The sequence below is a fragment of the Sus scrofa genome, chromosome 10 (assembly GCF_054392235.1).
Source record: "Sus scrofa isolate SSC_HxYL_T2T_F1_AM1 chromosome 10, Sscrofa_HxYL_maternal_Yorkshire_Landrace_v2.0, whole genome shotgun sequence".
Taxonomy (NCBI): Eukaryota; Metazoa; Chordata; class Mammalia; order Artiodactyla; family Suidae; genus Sus; species Sus scrofa.
In genome coordinates this window covers 57,197,336-57,218,515 of record NC_139392.1, presented here as the reverse complement: position 1 = coordinate 57,218,515, position 21,180 = coordinate 57,197,336, and the positions used below count along the sequence as shown (strand labels likewise).

The 21,180-nt window shown below is 42.9% G+C and overlaps 2 protein-coding genes across 5 annotated transcripts in view; one reads left to right on the top strand and one right to left on the bottom strand.

Annotated features, from left to right (window-relative positions):
• Positions 1–21,180, top strand: part of RMI1 (RecQ mediated genome instability 1) — a 534,328-nt gene that overhangs the window by 268,082 nt on the left and 245,066 nt on the right. The window lies entirely within an intron of this gene.
• SLC28A3 (solute carrier family 28 member 3) overlaps positions 1–21,180 on the bottom strand; it is a 65,500-nt gene that overhangs the window by 22,140 nt on the left and 22,180 nt on the right. For all 4 annotated transcript variants that reach the window (XM_021064009.2, XM_084978822.1, XM_021064008.2 and 1 more), the window contains 4 exon segments: positions 11,610–11,708; positions 6,962–7,041; positions 2,656–2,747; positions 505–694 (listed from right to left, as the gene is read on the bottom strand). In XM_021064009.2, coding sequence (XP_020919668.1) covers positions 505–694; positions 2,656–2,747; positions 6,962–7,041; positions 11,610–11,708 — 461 coding nt within the window.

The following is a 21,180-nucleotide window of genomic DNA, read 5'->3' as shown; positions in this document are numbered from 1 at the left end:
TTTCCTAGTAGACCCTCTGTGGGCCATGCTGGGGAGAATGGGTCCTGGGCCTCTGTGGGGCCACCTGGAAAGGGGATGTTCCACAGAGAGTGACTGAAAGAAAAGCCCTGAGTTGTCACCTGTAGGACACGGGGTCCTTTAAGAGGGAACTGGCTCGGCTAATTCACAGACCCTGCCTCCCAGGGAGGCCAGCTTCGTGCCCAAAGCAGAAAGCAATCTCTCCTAGTCAGAACCATCCCAACTTTTGGACAACATTTTATATTTCGTGGCACTTGAAATTAAGGCAGTTTGTAGGGACAATTGAGCACATCTTGAATGAGTCACTGCTTTATGTGACTCATTGATGTCCTGCTTCTAAAATGAAAGCCTTTTTAAACAGATTATTCCCTAGGTTGTTTCTAGCTTCCCATAAATGAGGAAGCAATTTCAGAACACATTTTTGGAACAGTGTTGGAAAAGACTAACATCCCTCTCAACCGCAGTAGGAGGACCAACTACATTTACCACTTCAGCCAGAACCAGTGGCTGTCCAGAAGCTTTCTGCCAGGAGACAGGAACTTATCGATCTGCGACTCATATTTGGCCATGAAGCGATCCCAGACCACAAAGAAGATGACGACCACTGTGATCACGAAAAGAGGAAGGGCTCTGTGGAAGTTCAGCACGCAGGCTGCAATCACCAGGGCCAGGTACCCTGTTCAGAAGCAAATGCAGGCAGTGAAAATCACCAAATCAACTGGAAACCAGCCTTCAGCACACATCTGACTCAGCCAAGGGCAGCCTCAATCAGAAAACCATTGAACGCAGGGGTACTCTTGATATAGCTATTGGTGCCTCTGATTGCAAGGACTATAATTGGGGTTTTAAAAAAAATTTTTTTTTAAACAGTCCTACCAAGGATGCTAAGAGGACAGGGTGCTAGATCTTTTTTCTTTTTTTGGTTCTCTGTATTATTCACTTTAATAATTATGTGAAGCATTCTCAGGGTAGTGGGAAAAAAATCACCAAAAATTATGTTTTAAACATTCAATTTACAAAGCCATTTGCTGGCATTCCCACTGTGGTGCAATGGGATTGGCCGGCGACCTGGGAGCACTGGGACATAGGTTTGATCCCTGCCCAGCACAGTGGGTTAAGGATCCGGCGTTGCTGCAGCTGCAGCATAGTGGCAACTGTGGCTCGGATCTGATCCCTGGCCTGGGAACTCCATATGCCTCGGGGTGGCCCAAAACAAAAAAACAAAAACAAAACAAAACAAAAAAGGAAAGCCATCGCTATACCCAGAAGAGACAGGATGGATGGACAGGACATAGGAAATTACTCTTTCATAAATGAATCTTGAAAGATTAGACTTCCAATGAGCAAACCACCTTTTCTGCTGATTGCTGATGGGACCTGGCAAGTTTGTTTTGCCATAACTGTGAGAGCTGAGGGATTTGTTAAGTAGTCATTGAGCTTGTCAATCAAAATCTAATCCAAATGAATGCAGGTCTTTTTTCTTAGAGAACCTTCTGAATTCTTGGGTCTTGTTGCTTGATCGCTGGACCTCTTGCTGAATACTACTTTTTCTGATATTCAGACTCAGCAGGTGAACTTTTATCAGAGAAAGGTCAGGCACTAAAACAACCACTGGCAAAAAGACACCTCGTCTCCTGGTTTGCAGCTCAGGTTTGGCCTAAGCTTGAGTGGGAAAATCCCTGAGTGCCACCACAATCTAGTGCCACAGAATCTCTAAAGGAAAGGGGTGGGGAGGTGACCCAGGCGATGGCTTTGGAAGAGGAGATTCTAGGATAAGAACAACAAGGTTTTCCACCAAGGGTCAGCGGACATGGCTTTGTCTGCAAGTTAAATTTGGCCTACGCCTTATTTTTGTAGGTAGCAAGTGCAGCTGTATTTGTGTATTTGTATTTGTATTCTATAAATAAAGTCACATGGGCACACAGTCACGCCATCTGCTCACTTTGTACTACAGGGGCGTAGCCGCATGGTTTTAAGTATGGTCTGCAAGATATTCTCTGGGTCAGTGCAGGGGAAGCTTACAACCCTGCTGCTCCCTCTTCTGACTTTGTGAGCACCCAAAAACCACTGACCCCCGGCAGGCAGCCGTCTTAGATTAATGTCTGTGGACTGGGGCGGGAAGGTTCCCATTGTATAGACAGGAGTGTTCTTTGAAATGGGCCCCTGAACCTTTTCCTTTGGAGGGAGTCAAAACAGAACACCTGCTCATCTATAGAGATAGGTGGTCCTGCTTTTAGGCAAGAGGAGGGGGCCATGTGACCCAAGGCTTCTCCTCAGGTTGTGTCCATACCAAGAATCCATATCACCTAACCTTCAATTAGGTTTCTGCCTTGCGGTTATCACCATGTTTTCCAGTTACCTGAATTTGCATTAGCCACCTTCAAGTTCATACCACAATAACAAAGACCGTGAGAGCAGGTGAGCTAAAAATCAGCTGCTGGCTGCATACACAGCACAGGGAAACTATCTACATGGGCATCCCAAGCTGAGACCCACCACCCAGGGGCTTTCTGAGTCAATTCTCTCCTCTCTGGATGATTTGGTGAAGTCCAGAGAAACAGGGAGATGTATTTGTCTTCTACAGAAAGCTAATAGTTGAGGGGTCTAGGAAAAGAGACATCCCCTTTTGTTATTTACCTGCTAGTAAAATGCCCCTGAGGATATACTGAAGGGTTGTTTTGTGTTCCCTGTAAAAATCATAAACTGTGCCGCACTTGTTTTCCAGGCACCTGCAACAACGCAAAAACAAGAAGGCAGGCAAAAGTAAGCACCACATAACGTGAATAACCTGGCATGCTAAAACTCGATAAGGCTTTGCAAATCAAGGAAACATACAATGCATGAAATATGAGTCCTACAAAATAGGAATAAGAAACTCTTTTCATTTTAGGTAAAAGTCAGCCATGCTGTGCTTGGATCACCCTTTGCTGAATGGCTGTGCCAAGTCCCAAGGAATTTCAGAGATGCAGGAAATGTGCTCCTGGAAATAAAGCAGGGGACAGGGATAACTAACCAAAAGCTGAGTATGAGTCACTGGATGAGAGTGTTTGTCACTAGGCAAAGAGGGCTTCCTCTTTTTTTTTTTTTTTTTTTTTTTGCTTGCTTTTTAGGGCTGCACCTACAGCATATGGAAGTTTCCAGGCCCAATCAGAGCTGCAGCTGCCGGCCTATACCACAGTCAAAGCAAGGTGGAATCTGAGCTGTGTCTTCAACTGACACCACCGCTCTTGGCACCGTTGGATCCTTTAATCCACAGAGCAAGGCCAGGGATCGAACCTGCATCCTCCTGGATACTAGTTAGGTTTGTAACCCACTGAGCCACAATTGGAACTCCTTCCATTGACTTTTAAGCACTCTCCAGAGTGGAAGCTCTCTTAAAAATATTAACTTTTTATTTTTTTATTTTTTGTCTTTTTAGGATTGTGTCTGTGCCATATGAAAGTTCCCAGGCTATGGGTCGAATCAGAGCCATAGCCTCTGGCCTATGCCATAGCCACAGCAATGCCAGATCCAAGTCGCGTCTGTGACCTACACCACAGCTCACGGCAACGCCAGATCCTTAACCCACTGAGTGAGGCCGGGGATCGAACCCACATCCTCATGGATATTAGTGGCGTTCTTCACCTGTTGAGCCATAAATGGGAACTCCAAGGTGTCGACTTTTTAAAAAAATAAAAATTCAGTGAACTTCATCCCTTCTGGTTCCCAAAGTTTGAGCAGACAGGCGACCCTCTGTCCTCAGTCACCCTCCTCTTTAGCAGGAGGCTGACAGACTTCATGGGGTGCTTGAAATGTAAAGTTGGATTTCAGGGATTTTGAGGGCCATTCACCAATAGGTTGTAACATAGCTTCCTCAGGAGGTTCTGGAGTTGTGGGTGTCTTTGTTTCTGCCCAGAGCTTTGTTACAGGGCAGCGTGTGGTGTTCAAGGAACATATGCATCTGATCTCTTCTGAGAAAGGATGGTTGGTGTCCACTAGTGAGGGAGGCGGGAGAGCCCACAGGGCCAAACCCATGACTGTTTTTACTTTGGGAACTTCCGGTCCCTTCCATGCTTGCTCTGAAACCTGGTTCCTGGCATGTGCCTCTGTCCTCCATGTGCCTCCTTTGGGAGAGGGGGAGGCCTCTCCTCTTTCCTATGTGAGGCCCCTGGAAGGTATTGACTTGTACATTTAATCACTACCACTTCCAGCCCGCTGGACAGGATTTCTAAAACAACCACTTCTTCCAAATAGAAGATTCCCTATCTCCAGGATCTCAAAAGACTCAGTCTGCAGCTGGGCCTCCCTCCTTTTGGTGGAGACCCCCAGTTCCCTCCCCTCCAGCAGTCATGTTCAAGCACCCAAGTCTCAGCCCCCTTCAAGTTTCAGGGCACAGCTCAAGCCCTTTGCATCTACAGAGGCTTCTTGGAGTTTCTATTGCGGCTCAGTGGGTTAAGAACCCGAGTAGGAACCATGAGGTCTTGGGTTTGATCCCTGGCCTCACTCAGTGGGTTAAGAATTGGGCGTTGCCATGAGCTGTGGTGTAGGTTGCAGAGGTGACACAGATCCCAAGTTGCTGTGGCTATGGTGTAGGCTGGCAGCTCCAACTCCGATTTGACCCCTGGGAAGCTCCAAATGCCACGGGCACAGCCCTAAAAAGATGGAAAACAAAGGAAAAGGACATCTCAGAATGTATCATACGTAGTGATGACAGGCATTATTTCATGAAATTTTTGTGTGTGTGAACATGTGTCATGAGAATTAGAAATACTGTTCTGGCACATATTGAGGGAATATAAGGATGGTAAAGACAATTTTTCCTGGTCTAATTTAGGAAAGGCTGCTGACTGATATCTTCGGTCATGGAAAGAATGTTATAAAGCACGAGTGTTGGAGGGCCACATTTAATAGGGCACATATGTCTACTTTAGGTTGCATTTATCAGATTTTTTTTGTCTTTTTTTTTTGTGTGTGTGTTTTCTAGGGCTGCTCCCACGGCATATGGAGGTTCCCAGGCTAGGGGTCGAATAGGAGCTGTAGCCACTGGCCTACGCCAGAGCCACAGCAACGCAGGACCCGAGCCACGTCTGCGACCAACACCACAGCTCACGGCAATGCCGGATCCTTAACCCACTGAGCAAGGGCAGGGACCGAATCTGCAACCTCATGGTTCCTAGTCGGATTCGTTAACCACTGCGCCACGACGGGAACTCCCCATCAGAATTTTTAATTTTAGGGACTGTGTATAGACTATTAGAGCAATCTGATGCTGCCCGAAAGGAAGAAGGTAGAAATAGAAGCTTTGGCCATTTGGTTATCTAGGCTCGACAACTCTCAATCTCCTGGTGGTTGTTTTCCATCTCATTAATGCTGATGAAACCTGAAGAAACCTCTCAGCAGCAAGAGAATCTCTCAGCTGCCCCCACCTCCATCAGAGATTCATAAAGTGAAATGAAGGATGAGACTAAGTTACAGTTTCCTGGTGATAAATATTCTTTATATATATGTGATAAGAGCTTTCAATCCTAATTCTCCTGAGCTTTTTTTTTGGCTGCACCTGAGGCATATGGAAGTTCCCAGGCCAGGGATCAAATCTGAGCCTCAGTTGAGACCACATGCCACAGCGGTGGCAATGCCAGATCCTTAATGCACTGTCCTGGGCCGGGGATTGAACCCGCTCATCAGCAGCAACTCCGAGCCACTGCAGACAATGCTGGATCCTAACCCACTGCACCAGAGCGAGAACTCCCAGAGTTGTCTTTTTATGATACATAAAAACAGGTGTTCCTGTCGTGGTTCAGTGGTTAATGAACTTGCCTAGTATCCATGAGGACTTGGGTTTGATCCCTGGCCTTGCTCAGTGGGTTAAGGATCCAGTATTGCCATGAGCTGTGGTGTAGGTCACAGACACAGCTCCGATTCGACCCCTAGCCTGGGAACCTCCATATGCCACAAGTGTGGCCCTAAAAAAAAAAGACAAAAAAAAAAAAAATACCAAACACACAAAACAAAAAACGAAGTCCCTCAGAGACTTGGGAATTTAAATCAAATTTAAATAGGAATTGAGAAAATTTACAAAACTTTAGTGTTATGGTAGAGTAACAAATGATCTTGAACTAGGAATCAGAAGCTGAAATTTCAATTAGCTTTTTCCCACTCTAGCTTGACTAACCTTGGGTAAATCACTTTTCTGAGCTTCATTTTTCTGATCCCCAAAATAATAATTTGTCTCTTCTGCTAATGGGTGATAAGGACTTGAATATTTTCATGATAAAACAAGGCAAGAGAAAATTTGTTGGGATTTAAAGTGATTTGGGCTTTGAGGAATCAATTGCTTATTGATTGAACATGGAGAAGATGAACTACTTCTGTTTGGATTGCAATTAGTCAGCAATTTTTACCTTTAATTAGAAGATTATCCTAGATATTGTGTCCCCAGGACATCAGCAGTTTGAATTTACCACGTTGAGGAGTTCCCCTTGTGGCTCAGTGTTAAGGACCCTGACTAGTATCCGTGACGAAGTGGGTTCGATCCCTGGCCTCGCTCAGTGGGTTAGGGTCCCACATTGCCAGGAGCTGTGGTGTAGTTTGCAGACTTGGCTCAGATCCCTTGTTGCTGTGGCTGTGGTGTAGGCTGGTAGCTATAGCTCCCACTGGACCCCTAGCCTGGGAACATCCATATGCCATGGGTGCAGCTCTAAAAGAAAGAAAGGAAGAAAGAAAGAAAGAAAGAAAGAAAGAAAGAAAGAAAGAGAAAGAAAGGAAGAAAGAAAGAAAGAAATCACACATAGATTATTCTAGAGCTCCATTATGTTTTCTGAAAATGGTGTTGGGTACATAGTGGGGAGCAGGGATTGGTAGTGACTATCTCTGATAAACCACAATTAATGTTAAAAATTAGATGGCAGCAAAACCACTTTGTTTTGGATGTAGGTATGGTCATTTCTCTAGTTGAAACCTGTACCCTTTTTGATGTGTCTCTTGATCTTCCTCCTCTTCCTCCTTCCTTGGAGAATCCTCCTCAATGGTGACTTGCTCTTCATCCTGGAAATCAAACATTGCAACAGAAGTGGAATAATGAGAATCCTGAGTACAATGGCCTCTGATCTCTTTGGCTCAGAATTTTGGCCAAAAAGGGTCCTTTTCAGCTCTTCTGTGAGATGATAGCTCCAATTACCCACTGCACAGACATTTTTGCCTTGTCACAAAAATTCAGGCTCATGCGTTTCTCCCTTTCCTTCAAAAGGAGCCATTGGTATTTTCTCCATTTCTTCAGGGAACTGGCTAATATCTTTTTGTCCCTGTCTCTACTGTAATCATTCAACTCCTGCTCTGTTTTCAGACAAGAGCTAAATGAAGTTAATACCAGGGGCTGTATAAATCTCCCTTTATATTCCGCCAGCTCCAGTTCCCAAATGACTGAGACCGAGGCTGGTTTTATTGCCCAAGCAGCCCAAGGCTTGATCTGCAGATATGAAGAGTGCTCAACCTCTTCAAGAGCTGTTAAACTACCCTTGGGAACTAGGGTTCTCCTATCAGTTGATTTAAAGGGAAATGTTTCCCTTAGCTTGTTAAGCCCTTACTGTAATTAACTGAGCAAAGTGTATACCTGGGCTATCTTTCATGGACGATCTTTCCAGGTTCTGTTTGAGCTCTTACATATCTATGACTCCTCCTCCTATTCTTGTGATGGTGGAGCGATTTTTTACCTCCCACCACTCTGCAATAATGTCTCAAACAGGTCCAGCGACTGTAAGCAAAGCAAGGGAAGGGAGGGAGGAAGTAGGCAGGTGTGGCGTAGTTTGGAACATACTCTAAGACGTGGAATGGCAAATGTCAGCTTTAGTTTTTTCATCTGATCCCAGGAGGCCTTTGATTCTTTTTATTTTTTTAAATTAAATTTTTTTTAAAATTTATAAATTATAGTTGATTTAAAATTTTCTCTTGATGTCTGCTGTATGTGTGTGTATTTATATATATACACACACACATACACATTCTCTTTCTCATATTATCTTCCATCATGTTCTATCACAAGTGATTGGATGTAGTTCCCTGTGCTGTACAGCAGGACCTCATTGCTTCTCTTTACTTTAGTAAGAAAGTATAGAAATAAGTTATTAGCATGTCTCTGAGCTGGAAGGATCCTCAAAGATCATCTTTAGATGCCAGAATCCCATTATACTACTGACTGAGGCTGCCTTCCTCATTTTCTAAGCTGGTTCTCAGGTACTTGGAAGATGAGGGGGATGGTTGTAATAGAAACCAGCTGAATTCAAGCTGCAGCTCTAAGGTCAGGGGTAGAAAGAAGCATTACTGATTTTTTCCCATCTAATACCTAGCTTGGCCAATAGTCACAGTTTGGTAAATTAAAAAAATTTTGTTGGGAGTTCCCATTGTGGCTCAGTGGAAACGAACTCAGCTAGTATTCATGAGGACATGGGTTCGATCCCTGGTTAAGGATCCAGCGTTGCCGTGAGCTGCGGTGCAGGTCACAGACGTGGCTCAGATCCTGTGTTTCTGTGGCCTTGGTGTAGACCAGCAGCTGAAGCTCTGATTGGACCCCCAGCCTGGGAACTTCCATATGCTGCAGGTGCAGCCCTAAAAAGCCCCCCCCCAAAAAAAAGCTTTAAAAAAGTTTTATAGTTGATTTACAATGCTGTGTTAGTCCTAGGTGTACAGAAAAGTGATTCAGTTACACACATACATATATCCATTCTTTTTCAGATTCTTTTCCCTTATAGGTTATTACAGAAATTGAGTAGAGTTCCCAGTCTGTATAGCCGGTCCTTGTTGATTATCTATTTTTATATATAGTAGTATGTATATATTAATCTCAAACTCCTAATTTATCCCCCCCCCCAGCTTGGCCGATAGTCAAAGTTTGGTAAATTTTTATTTTAAATGATCATAATCATTATTTTCTTAGAGTGAAATTGTTCCAAGTTACCTACCATATGGAATGTCTAGCCTTACTATTGTTCTCTTTTCTATTTTTTTCCAACCCTTTCTCATCTTTGAAACAAAACAACAAAACCTTCCTGACCCCACAGCCATGGGACCCCAGCCTCGCTCCTTCCCCTCATGGCCAAACCACTTGAAAGAGTCGCCCTTGCTTTTACTGACACTCCCTCATGTCCTGCTCACTTCTCAACTTGCCGTGACCAGATTTCTACCGAGATGGCTTCTGCCAAGGTCGTCTAAGGACCTTTGTTGCCAAATTCAGAACTTACTCCTCAGTCTTCATACTTCTGTTTACAATAGTACCTAATTTTTTTTGTTTTTTTAGCTTTTTTTTTTTTTGGTGAAACTCTTTTTTAAAAAAGACTTTTTTTTTTTTTTTTTTTTTTTTTTTTGCTATTTCTTGGGCCGCTCCCGCGGCATATGGAGGTTCCCAGACTAGGGGTCGAATCGGAGCTGTAGCTGCCAGCCTACGCCCGAGCCATAGCAACGCGGGATCCGAGCCGCGTCTGCAACCTACACCACAGCTCACGGCAATGCCGGATCCTTAACCCACTGAGCAAGGGCAGGGACCGAACCCGCAACCTCATGGTTCCTAGTCGGATTCGTTAACCACTGCGCCACGACGGGAACTCCTAAAAAAGACTTTTTAGAGCAGTTTTAGGCTCACAGCCAAATTGAGGAGAAGGAACAAGGTTTGCCCCCCACCCACAAACACCATTGTTCCCATGACTGACTTCTCCACCCAGAGTGGTACCTTGGTCCATAGTTTACATGAGGGCTCACTCTTGGTGTTCTACATTCCATGGGTTTGGACAAATGTTTGATAACATGTATCAACCATCAAGATATCATACAGCGTATTTTCACTGCCCTAAATATCCTCTGTGCCCATTCATCCCTTCCTTCTCCTAGGTATCCTGTGACCTTTTTACTGTCTCCACAGTGTGCCTTTTCCAGAATGTCATATAGTCAGAACTATACAGTATGTAGCCGTCTCAGACTGCTTCTGTTACCTAGTAATCCACATGTAATTCTCCGCTCTGTCTTTTCACATCTTGATAACTCATTTGCTTTTAGCGCTGAATGATATTCCATTGTCTGGATGGACCACAGATCATTTATCTATTTACCTACCGAAGGACATCTTGGTTGCTTCTAGATTTTGCCAATGATCAATAAAGCCACTATAAACACCCATGTGCAGGTTTTTGTGTGAACAGAAGTATTATTTTCTCTTTTTTGTTGAAGAATACTTAGTGATATGAACACCTGACAATGTATTAAGTGAAATAGATGATGACCAAATATTATGACCTCAATATGGGTGACACAGGCAGGCAGACGTGTATGTATTTGTATGAAAACAAACTATTGCAATATGATAGACGCTGACTTTTTTTTTTTTTCTGGAATTGCAGGTCATTTTTTTGTCTTCCAAATTTCGCTGCAATAGTATTTCAATTTTTCTCCTTCAAATAAATTATTCTTTTATCATGAGCAAACTCCCCCCCCATATGGCAACCAAAATTACTTTCTAAAGGATGAAATATATGGGTAATTTTCTCACTTTTTTTAGCAAATTAAAGAAGACTTTCCTCAAATGAGATTCTTTTTTTTTTTTTTTTTTTTTTTTTTTTTTTGTCTTTTTGCTTTTTCTTGAGCTGCTCCCATGGCATATGGAAGTTCCCAGGCTAGGGGTGGAATTGGAGCTGTAGCCACCGGCCTACACCAGAGCCACAGCAACGTGGTCTGTGTAAGGTTGCAGCTCAGGCAACACCGGACCCTTAACCCACTGAGTGAGGACAGGGACCGAACCCGCAACCTCATGGTTCCTAGTCGGATTCGTTAACCACTGTGCCATGATGGGAACTCTGAGATTCTTTTTTAGCAAATTAGAGAAGACTTTCTTCAAATGAGATTCTTACATTTGTAACTTATATAATATTGTACATCAACTATACTTCAATTAAAAAAAATTTTTTTTGGCTGTGCCTGCGGCCTGTGGAAGTTCCCAGGCCAGGGATTGAACCCGTGCCACTGCAGCGACCTGCACTGCTGCAGTGACGATGCCAAATCCATAACCTGTCATGCCACAAGGGAACTCCTAAAAAAAAAGTTTCTTAAAAAAATCTATACTCAATGAAAATATCCTTTAAAAGTGAACACCTCATAAAGATATTTTCAGGGAAACAACAACAACAAAAAAATGAGATCCTATGCAGAATTCAATAGATTAAAAAAAAATAAGAGGTGGCATTGTCACAGAGCACTTCAACTTGCTGTATACACTCCTAGGTGTCCCTGAGAAACCTTAGGGTGTGAAGGACACAGTTTTAGAACCTTCTCTTGTCTCATTTATTTTCAAATTGAGATGTTTTGATTGAAGCCTTGGGATGGAGTTTGGAATCTTTAATAGTGAAGTGCCAGAACAAGCCTAGGTACTCTCACCATCAGAGAAGTCTGAGGACAGGTATATAAATGCAGCATCTTTGGGCATGTGTGTTTTCTTCTTGGCTCTGCCACACATACTCTACTTACCATTTAACTCATTCCTCTGAGTGCCAGCTGAGCACTGAGCTTTCTGTCCCTATAGCTGTTGCACAGCAGTTACCATGGTGATAGATTCACTCACTGCTTTCTAGCCATACCTGTTTTCCATTTTCATCCTCTCTGTTTTGCACAACTCTGCTCCTTAATGAGTTGTCGTTTCCTGATGTGTTCTGGCTTTCAACGCAGATTTCGTCATTCTAAGAAAAAGCACAGATTGCAAAAAAATAAAAATTCAGAGCCAAAAAACCCCAAATATTCTTTCAATGAATGATACATAGAAGATTTTGAGGGCTGGGATGGCAAAGATGAGTCAGCTGATTAAAGAAAGAACCAGTGAATCTTGGCACATGAAGAAACCTATATATTTTTTTAAATGTGACCATCGACTATAGAGGCAACATAAGGAAAAAGAAATGTAAATCCTTGTGTCTCGATCTAGAAATGTAAATCCTTTTCTTCCCCTAATATGTTCTTACATTATGTATAGTTGCTCATGCCAAAAGTGTATTTTAGTTTAAAAATTTGGATCACTTATATTTCACTTATATTTTTTTTCCTAAAGAGATGAATACCTTTAAGTATAAGACTAACAAATGCCTAAGTGTTTTGTATTTTTTCCATTTCTTTGATTAAGCATGTTCAGTTTCTGTGCTTCTGATCTTTCTTTCGTCCGGAACTGTCTATAAATCCCTTCTACACCACTCTTCCTACATAATAAAGTGAGTCTCTCGGCCTCCAAGGGTCAATTACATGCTCCTTGGCATGGTTCAGGGCTGCAGGATCCTGCTTATTTATCTCACTCTACTCCCCTCGTAGTCATGATGAATGAATACCCAGCTAAAGAGAACGACATGCCCTTCTCCAAGCCCAGGCCAAGTTCTCCTGCCCTGGGCTTGCTGTAGTCTCTCTACTGTCCTGTAAACCTGTAAAAGTTGAGCACTTTCTTATATGACAAGATTTATACATAGGAATTCCCGCTGTGGTGAGACAGGATTGGTGGTGTCTCTGGAGTGCTGGGATGCAGGTTTGATCCACCCTGGGCACAATGAGTTAAGGATCAGGTGCTGCTGCAGCTTCGGCGTAGGTCACAACTGTGGCTCAGATCTGACCCCTGGCCTTGGAACCCCATATGCCACTGGGAGGCCAAGAAAAGAGAAAGAGAAAAAAAAAAAAAAGATTTATACATAAATCATGCTTCAATCAGGACCATGATGACCTGAAAAATGCATGTGTTGTATTGAAGGTCACTATTTATATTTGAAACCTGGATGATTTTTGTGCGTGTGTGTTGTTATGATAGAAAAGATGTGTGTGGTCCAAGTTGAGAAAGGCAGACTGTTGCCTGGTCTAGGCCTTGTAACTTCCTAATAAGCAGAGCTTAGATGAGAGTGCAGGTTTTCAATCTCCTTTGCATCACATCACACCGACCTCCTTATTATAAAACCAAACATAGCGAACCAGAGGCTAGATAATTTTATTTTTAAATGTTGGATTTATGAAATGTTGACATGTGTTTTGTTTAGTTTGAAGCAGCCATTGGTAGTAATGATTATAGGAAAAAAAATTCCTTTTGTGAGACCAATTTTACTTTTACTTTTTTGATTTTTAACAAACTGAGTGGAGTTTGCTCTTGGAGGGGGTGTTCTGACCCCCTAGCTGTTTTTTCCAAGTGTGACAAACACCTGGTTCATTTTTCCTCTCCCTTATTTGGGTGGGTCCAATCTTTCTCTCATCTCATCCCAACTTGCCTTTTTATCTGGCCTTTCATTCCAATAGATAGATAGTGTCAGGTGGGTGCCTGTATCTTTTCAGGAAATGTTCTCTCCTAGCCTTATTGGTTATGACCTTGTCTTTGAAAAGGAACAAGTACATGACTTTGATTTTATCGTTAGATCTCTGTCTAGCGTCATGGATCTAGAGGAAAAAAAATGCAATACCAACTTGTATTCCATGTTCCGTTTATTGAAACACAGGGTTGTATAAATGTGAATAATGTCTAACTTCCAGCACACACTTGATTCATGCTTAAGAGTCTTGTGGCCAAGCTGCTTTTCTGTTTACAAGTATTGATACTTTACTTTAGCCTGGTTCCTGGCACATAAGAGACACTAACGATTATTAGTTGGATTAGTGAACCAGGGGATTTTAATATTGCACTAGATAGTATAGCAACGTGGCTGCTCTGGATACTTGGTATCGAAATATAGCGGTGTGTGAGGGTCAATATATAGAGTATGAAAGATGATTAAATGTTGCTAATTGAAAGTTGGCTAACAGGTACTTAGGGACTCATTTTTCTATTCCTGCTTTCATGCATGCTGAAAATGTCCTTCATAAAAGATTAAAAATAAAACCCAGCAAAAGTTGGAGGAAAAACCGGTCACAGGTACCTGAAGAGGCTTGATCCCTCGGGTCCCTAATTACATGTGTGACACTGGGCAGGTTACATCTTCCTACTCTTCCATCCACCCATCTAGACATCGCAGTTTTGGCTTGGTGTTCTTATGGTCCCTTCTAGAATCCTGACATTTTCTGCTTCCAAGAGCTTCAGCCTCTTGCTGCTGGTTATTCCTGCCACCTGGCGGCAGAATGGGAGACTTCCTCATGGGCAGGGTTGAGCCTGCCTTTTTCAAGTTAATGAAAGAGGAAGGGGTGGGGGTAAGGGGGTGAGGGTTGGCATGGGGGTAGACTGGACATAAATGGTGACAAGACCACCTCTGGGAATGTATTATTCAACATGTAATGGGGCTGTTTTACCCCCACTAGAGTACACACCTTGGCTTTTTTTTAAAGCATTTTCAGGAAGAACAGTATCTCCTGGTTGACAATTTTCATCAGAAACAATGGGGGTGTTTGTGGGTGTTTATTGGCGCCTGAAAACATGACCCCTAAAACACCTGTTTCTCTGCTTCTTTTCAAATTGGAGTCATGGGGCTATAATAGGTGGCCCATAATTACTTCCTAGCCCTTTGTTTATTTCCATCTGGTTAGCAATTCGGATTAATAGATACCTTAGAAAACCGGACTCCTACATCCACGACTGTATTCTGAGTGCACACCTGTCCACTGAATGGGTAACAATGCTGTGGGTGCCGTGTGTGTGTGTGTGCGTGTGTGTGTGTGTGTGTGTGTGTAATTCTCAGCAATTTACATCACACCACTTTTAATTTCTCTACTTAGCGTTAGTGGCTGGATGTACTAAGGAGATGATCTTGGATCAAGCCCCCTCTGAAGGGCAGGGTCCTTGAGCCAGTAAGTGCCTGGGGTTGTTTTTGTTTGTTTGTTTTGTTTTGTTTTGTTTTGTTGCTTTGTAGGATTGCACCTGTGGCCTATGAAAGTTCCCAGACTAGGGGTTGAATTGGAGCTTCAGCTTTAGGCTTACCTCACAGCCACAGCCACAGTGGATCTGAGCTGTGTCTGTGACCTTCATCACAGATTACAGCAACGCTGGCTCCTTAACCCTCTGCGAGGGGCCAGGGATCGAACCTGTGTCCTTCATAGATACTAGTCAGGTTCATAACCTGCTGAGCCATGATGCTAACTCCAGCTTGTGGCCACTTTTAAACTCTGTGTAGAGTTCTGGTGGTCATTTCTTATGCCAGCAGAGTGGCCTTCCCCCTATAGGCTGGTTATAAGTCAACTCTGCCCTTTAAATAACAGGAGTGGGCAATTCTGCATTTGTGAGCAGGTCATTGTCTCCATGATGGGTTTGACATTCTTTCTTCCACCTGTGCCTACTCCACTCACTTGGTCTCCATCTCTCCCTCCCACTGTGGCCCTGATTGCACAGCGTTGTCCCCATCTCTCGGATGAAGTGTCTCTGCTACAGACTCAGCATCACTGTGACGGGGGCCTTTCTTTCTACCTTCCTTATAGAAACTGTTCTGGCCATATGTGCTCTAGCTGAGGGACCGGCTTTGCTGAGGAGGTGCGGCAGGAGTTTTAAGACCTGGGGCAAGCACAGAAACCTTTTCCCAAGGAGACTTGATCCTAACCTTTAGTAGGACATAGATTATAAATGTTTATGTAAGATGGGAATTTCCCAGAAGGCAAAGTGATAGCGACAAGAACCTGGAGGAATAGCTATGAAGTTCTTTAATTGGTTCTGGGGCTTGACATTACATGGCCAAGTTCTAGGCAGTGTAATGGGTGGAGGGCTCTATATTGCCAGAACAGATTTCCACGGGTGATCAAAGTTGTTTATTTTCTTTGTATGCAGATATGTACCTATTAATCTATCTCCACATCTCTGTACACCTTTAGTGCACACTTCCTGGAAGTGTCATCCCTGCCATGCAGCCAAGGCTGCAGGTGCAGAAAAATTTTCTCAACCATACATGCTGGTTGTGTTTCCTTACCAACCCCTGAGAACTGAAGGATGCTTGCCTGATTTCTCTCTGTTTGTTTCAAAGGTAACTGGTGTTAAAAAAAAAAAAGTCCTTGGTATTTGGCTGAGATGCTTTGCAGAGAGAGAAATATGCTTTGAGAAATATAGTGATCCATCACCCAGACCTGGCTCTAACTTGACCCTGGGAAGGTGCCTGTGCAAAGGAAACCTGGAGGTATCCAAGAGTTACCTTGGCTTCATTATCATGCTAAGATCTCTGCCCCTAAGGGGGGAATTGTACTCTGCTGGGTACAATTAGTGCCCTGTGCAAAGGAGTGTGGAAGAGTCTGTGTGGCCCGCTGCCCTTGGAAATCTCCACCCTTTACCTAGAGCCTGATGACCTGTCTGCCTCCTGGCCTTTCAAATTCCCTTACTCCTCCTCTCCCTTCTGGGAAAAGATGCCTTTAGAGCAAGAGTCCACCCCCACTTCTCCATTCTTTGACCACTGAATAAAAGCCTGTCTTGCTTGCACCAAACTCAGTTTCATTACTTGCAGCATGAACCTGAGTGGGAAAGAACTCCCTGACCCAGCTGGGGGGCTTTGGTTCAGCTAAGGGGGCGGCGGTGGTGGTCCTTGAGTCTAACACAGTAAAAAGCGATCAGTGTGGTACATTCTGAGGAAGAGGGTGGCTTAAACATTACCATGGATGCCAAAATCCCAGTGCCTGCCACAAAAGTGGGAAGTGATGTCATTTGGACTTGGGACTGTTAAATTTGTATTTTACCCACTGGACTTTAAGCTGAGAAGCTGGATACTATGTCCTCTGTTCTCTGTGGAATACCATGAGCCCAGCACAGTGCTCAATGACTATTTTTTTTTTTGGTCTTTTTACCTTTTCTAGGTCCGCTCCCACGGCTTATGGAGGTTCCCAGGCTAGGGGTCTAATCAGAGCTATAGCCGCTGGCCTACACCAGAGCCACAGCAACTTGGGATCCAAGCCTCGTCTGCGACCTACACCGCAGCTCACGGCAACACCGGATCCTTAACCCGCTGAGCAAGGCTAGGGATCGAACCCGCAACCTCATGGTTCCTAGTTGGATTCGTTAACCACTGAGCCATGACAGGAACTCCGCTCAATGATTATTTTTGAATGAATGAGAAAGGGACTGTCAAACATATAATATCAGATTAAACAGTGTCTCTACAAATGGTGCAGGACTAGTAAGGGAATGTTTTCTCTACTTCTTTAAGAAGTTACCTTATGTTCTAATATTCTGAGCCTTAAGTGTCTAAGTGAAGGTATTGGTAATAAATACGTCACTAGATTAGAGCAACTGCCTCAAATAGTAACTTAAATGTATAAAATTCAATACAACTAGATCATAGGCAATGACTCAAATGTAAATCTTAGGTGACTGCTTCTTGGACTATTGATAAATTGTCTATATGAATTGATGCTGCATTATGATAAAACTCTTGGGTTCCATGGTCATACCGGGGTTCAAATCCAGCCTTAATTTCTTGAGTCCTCATACCATGGGGCTCTTTACCCACCTAGTGGGCTCTGTGACCAGTCTGGTGCCACACATAATAAGCACTCATTGACTTTTATGTTAATTTTACAATTTAATTGCTCGTTCTGGGCATGTATTTTGTCCTCTTGATGAAATTTAGCTTGTAAAAGTCAGCATCTGTTTTTGAATCTAATCTCTTCAAATTGTGATCATTCCTCCCTCTTCTTTTTATTTCTTACTCTTTTTTTACTTAAAAAAACTACAAATTTCAGGGTTTTTTTTTTTTGTCATCTTAGGACCACACCTGCAGTACATGGAAGTTCCCAGGCTAGGGGTCAAATCAGAGCTGCAGCTGCCGGCCTACACCACAGCCAAGCAACACAGGATCCAAGCCACATCTTCGACCTACACCACAGCTCATGGAAATGCTGGATCCTTAACCCACTGAGCGAGGCCAGGGATTGAACCCAAGTCCTTATGGACACTAGTTGGGTTTGTTACTGCTTAGCAGGACTGGAAATCCTACAAATATCAAATATTTTAAGGCCATTTCTCTAATGTCTGCCTCCAAATTGTATGTCTTCCAGAAGCCTCTGTTTGTTACCTATTGCTTCTGACCTTCTTGGCTCATGTAACTTCTGGCTCTGTCTCAAGTCTTGGGTTTCCATAATCCTAATGTGAGGTAATGGGCACTGGCTAGACTGCTCCCTCTGTGAGATGTTCCTGTTTTTCCTGCCAGACTGTGTGTGTTTACAAACTGGGTGAGGAGCAGCAGGACTGTGGGAGGGAGCCACCTGACCAGCCTGGGGCTCATTGTCACACTGCCCTGTCACCTCTGAATGCTCCGAAGGGAGCCTTGAGTTGGGCGCAAGGAGTCAGGGCCACAGAACCCTGATAACACTCCCCCCTCCTGACCTTTTTGAGCCAGAGCCAAAGGGCACCTCTAAGTAGAAGGGGATAAGGAAAAGTGGAAAGAGGCAGAGTTCTGTACCTGAAGGAAAACAATTAGAAGGTTTCTATTCATCAGATTAAAAAAAAAGTACAGGAGTTCCCATGGTGGCTCTGCGGAAATGAACCTGACTAGTATCCATGAGGATGTGGGTTCAATCCCTGGCCCTGCTCAGTGGGTTAAAGATCTTGAGTTGCCATGAGCGGTGGTGTAGGTCTCAGACATGGCTCGGATCTGGCGTTGCTGTGGCTGTGGTGTAGGCTGGCAGCTGCAGCTCTGATTTGACCCCTAGCCTGGGAACTTCCATATGCTGATGTGGCCCTAAAAAGATTAAAAAAAAAAAAAAGAATTTAAACATGCAAGTACTCTTGGAATATGGCTTCCGTGAGCTTTCTTAAAGAAACTCCTCAAAGAAGAGTAAGTGAAACAAACGATAAATGGAGAAATTTTGGCAAAACAAGTACAGTAGGTTTTGATTTTTTTCCCCTTGACTGCAGCATGCATGTGGGATGCAGCAGCATCAATGTGGGATCTCAGTTCCCAGACCAGAGATTGAACCTGGGCCACAGAGGTAAAAGCTGAGTCCTAACCACAGACCACCAGGAAACTCTCTGAATCTTTTTAATGAATCAAAATCTAAAACACCACCAGGGATTAAGATTCCAGAACAAATGGTAAGCATTAAAGCCCCTGAAAATGTAGAAAAGATTATCAGGGCCCCACTTGAGGGAGAAGGAAACAAAAAAGTAGATGATAGTATAAGTAGGCCAACTTTCTCAACTTTTAATTTCTGGGACCCAGGAGAGATTATAAGTAGCAGTGTTTAAACTAGAAAAGTAAACACTAGAAGATAATATGTTCAGCTAAAATATCAAGTGATGGAAGAGAAGGAAAGAAAATTAAAGGAAGATAGAAAATATAATAATTTTGTGGAATTCCCTGGTGGCTCAGTGGGTTAAGGATCTGGCCTTGTCACTGCAGTGGCTTGGGTCACTGTGGTGCAGGTTTGATCCCTGGCCAGGGAACTTAAGCATGCCTTTGGGGCTGCAAAAAAAAACAAAAACAAAAACAAAAAAAAAACCCAAAACTAATTCTGTGATAACTCACGATCTTAAGCTGGTTATAAAAGGATTCACGAAAACAAACAAAAAAACCCACATCTTTAGAAAACAAACAAACAAACAAACAAACATCAACCAAATCAATGAAAAGATTTAAGGACAAAAAAAAAATCACATCAACTATGATGAGAGGAGCTAAGAGCAAGCAAGTTGATTTGGTTGAGTCAGATGGAACAACAGAACACAACTGTGGACTGACAGTGACTCAGGCAAAGCAGGCAGTGGTCACTATCTTAATCGAGGCTGACAGAGGACAGAAAACTCAATTACCTTGTCCAAACAGAAGCCAATCATCAGGGTACAATCTCATAGCCTTTGAAGCACGGCTATCTATGTACCAGTAGCATGGATTATCAAAGAAAACAGAGAGAAATATCTGGAGACACATTTAGAAAGACATGAGAAAACTCTTTCAGTCTACGACAAATCAAGTGGGCAAAAGTAAGGACAAAGGAAAACTAAAATAATAATGAATAATAGGAATCTAATTAACATCTACTGAACTCTGAACTCTATAACCCAAATAGAAGGTGCATTGTGGCCAAGACTGCTAGTCATTCTTCATGTCATTTCCCCATTTCTTTTAGAATTAGAACTCTGAGAAGAAACTTGTGGTTGTCAAGGGGAAGGCAGGAGGGTGTGGGAGGAACTGGGAGTTTGGGGTTAGTAGATGCAAACTGTTACATTTAGAATGGCTAAACAATGAGGTCCTACTGTATAGCACAGGGAACTAGAGCCAGTCTTTTGGGAAAGACCCTGATGGAAGATGATGTAAGAAAAAGAATGTATATATATATATATATGTATGGCTGGGTCACTTTGCTGTACAGCAGAAATTGGCACAACATTGTAAATCAACTGTATTTTAATAAAAAAAGGAAATAGAGCTTTGAATTTTAGTAGGGCCTAATATTTTCCATAAAAAGGCATATTTCATAACTTCCCAGTGGTAATGATGACATTTTGCCACTGCAATTGAAGCTACGTGCAACTTCTAAAGTAGGACAGTTAGTGAAACTGATTGACCCCTTTCAGAATGTTTTAAAATACATAAAATTAAATATGTAGGATTAGAAGGAAACCAATGATATTGAAATCCAGTTATTAAAATATTAAAATGAATTCGTGATAGAATAATGTATGTGCATGTTTACTAACACATTAAAAACATGAAAAAAAAAACCCTTAACAAGATCCAGTGGCAAGTTCTGATAACCACCTTAATTTCAATGCCATGGATGTAAGTTATGCAAAACATGTGAATTCTTTTTTTCTATTTGTATTTATGCACTCCATGTGATGAGAGTCCTTTTGCATCTTTCACATACATTTCAAACCTGGAGTTGGACCTCCTCTTGGTTTGTGGAGTGGAAAACACCCCTTTCCCCTCAGGCTGGTGGGGAAGCTTTCCCTGGCTATTTCTCATCCGATGTAGCTCTTAGTTATGAAGCCGCTCTAAATGGATGCATCTGGGAGAATATGCCACCCCCTTTTTTCTCTTATTTGTATTTGAAGGTCCTGGTTTTACTTCTGGTTCTGTTTGTATTATCATCTGGTAAATCTACTAGTGGGAAACAATCAAATTATGCCCAGGAGTAAAGGACTTAACATCTGGTTCAAATCGATTCTTGAAATAAAGAGAAAATGAGCGATAGTTGAGCATCCTGCTTAATTGTCTGAGGCTGATGTCATATGATTTTTTTTTTTAATAAGGCATTGTTTTTTCCACCAGAATTCTTCAGAGTCCTGGGTTATAT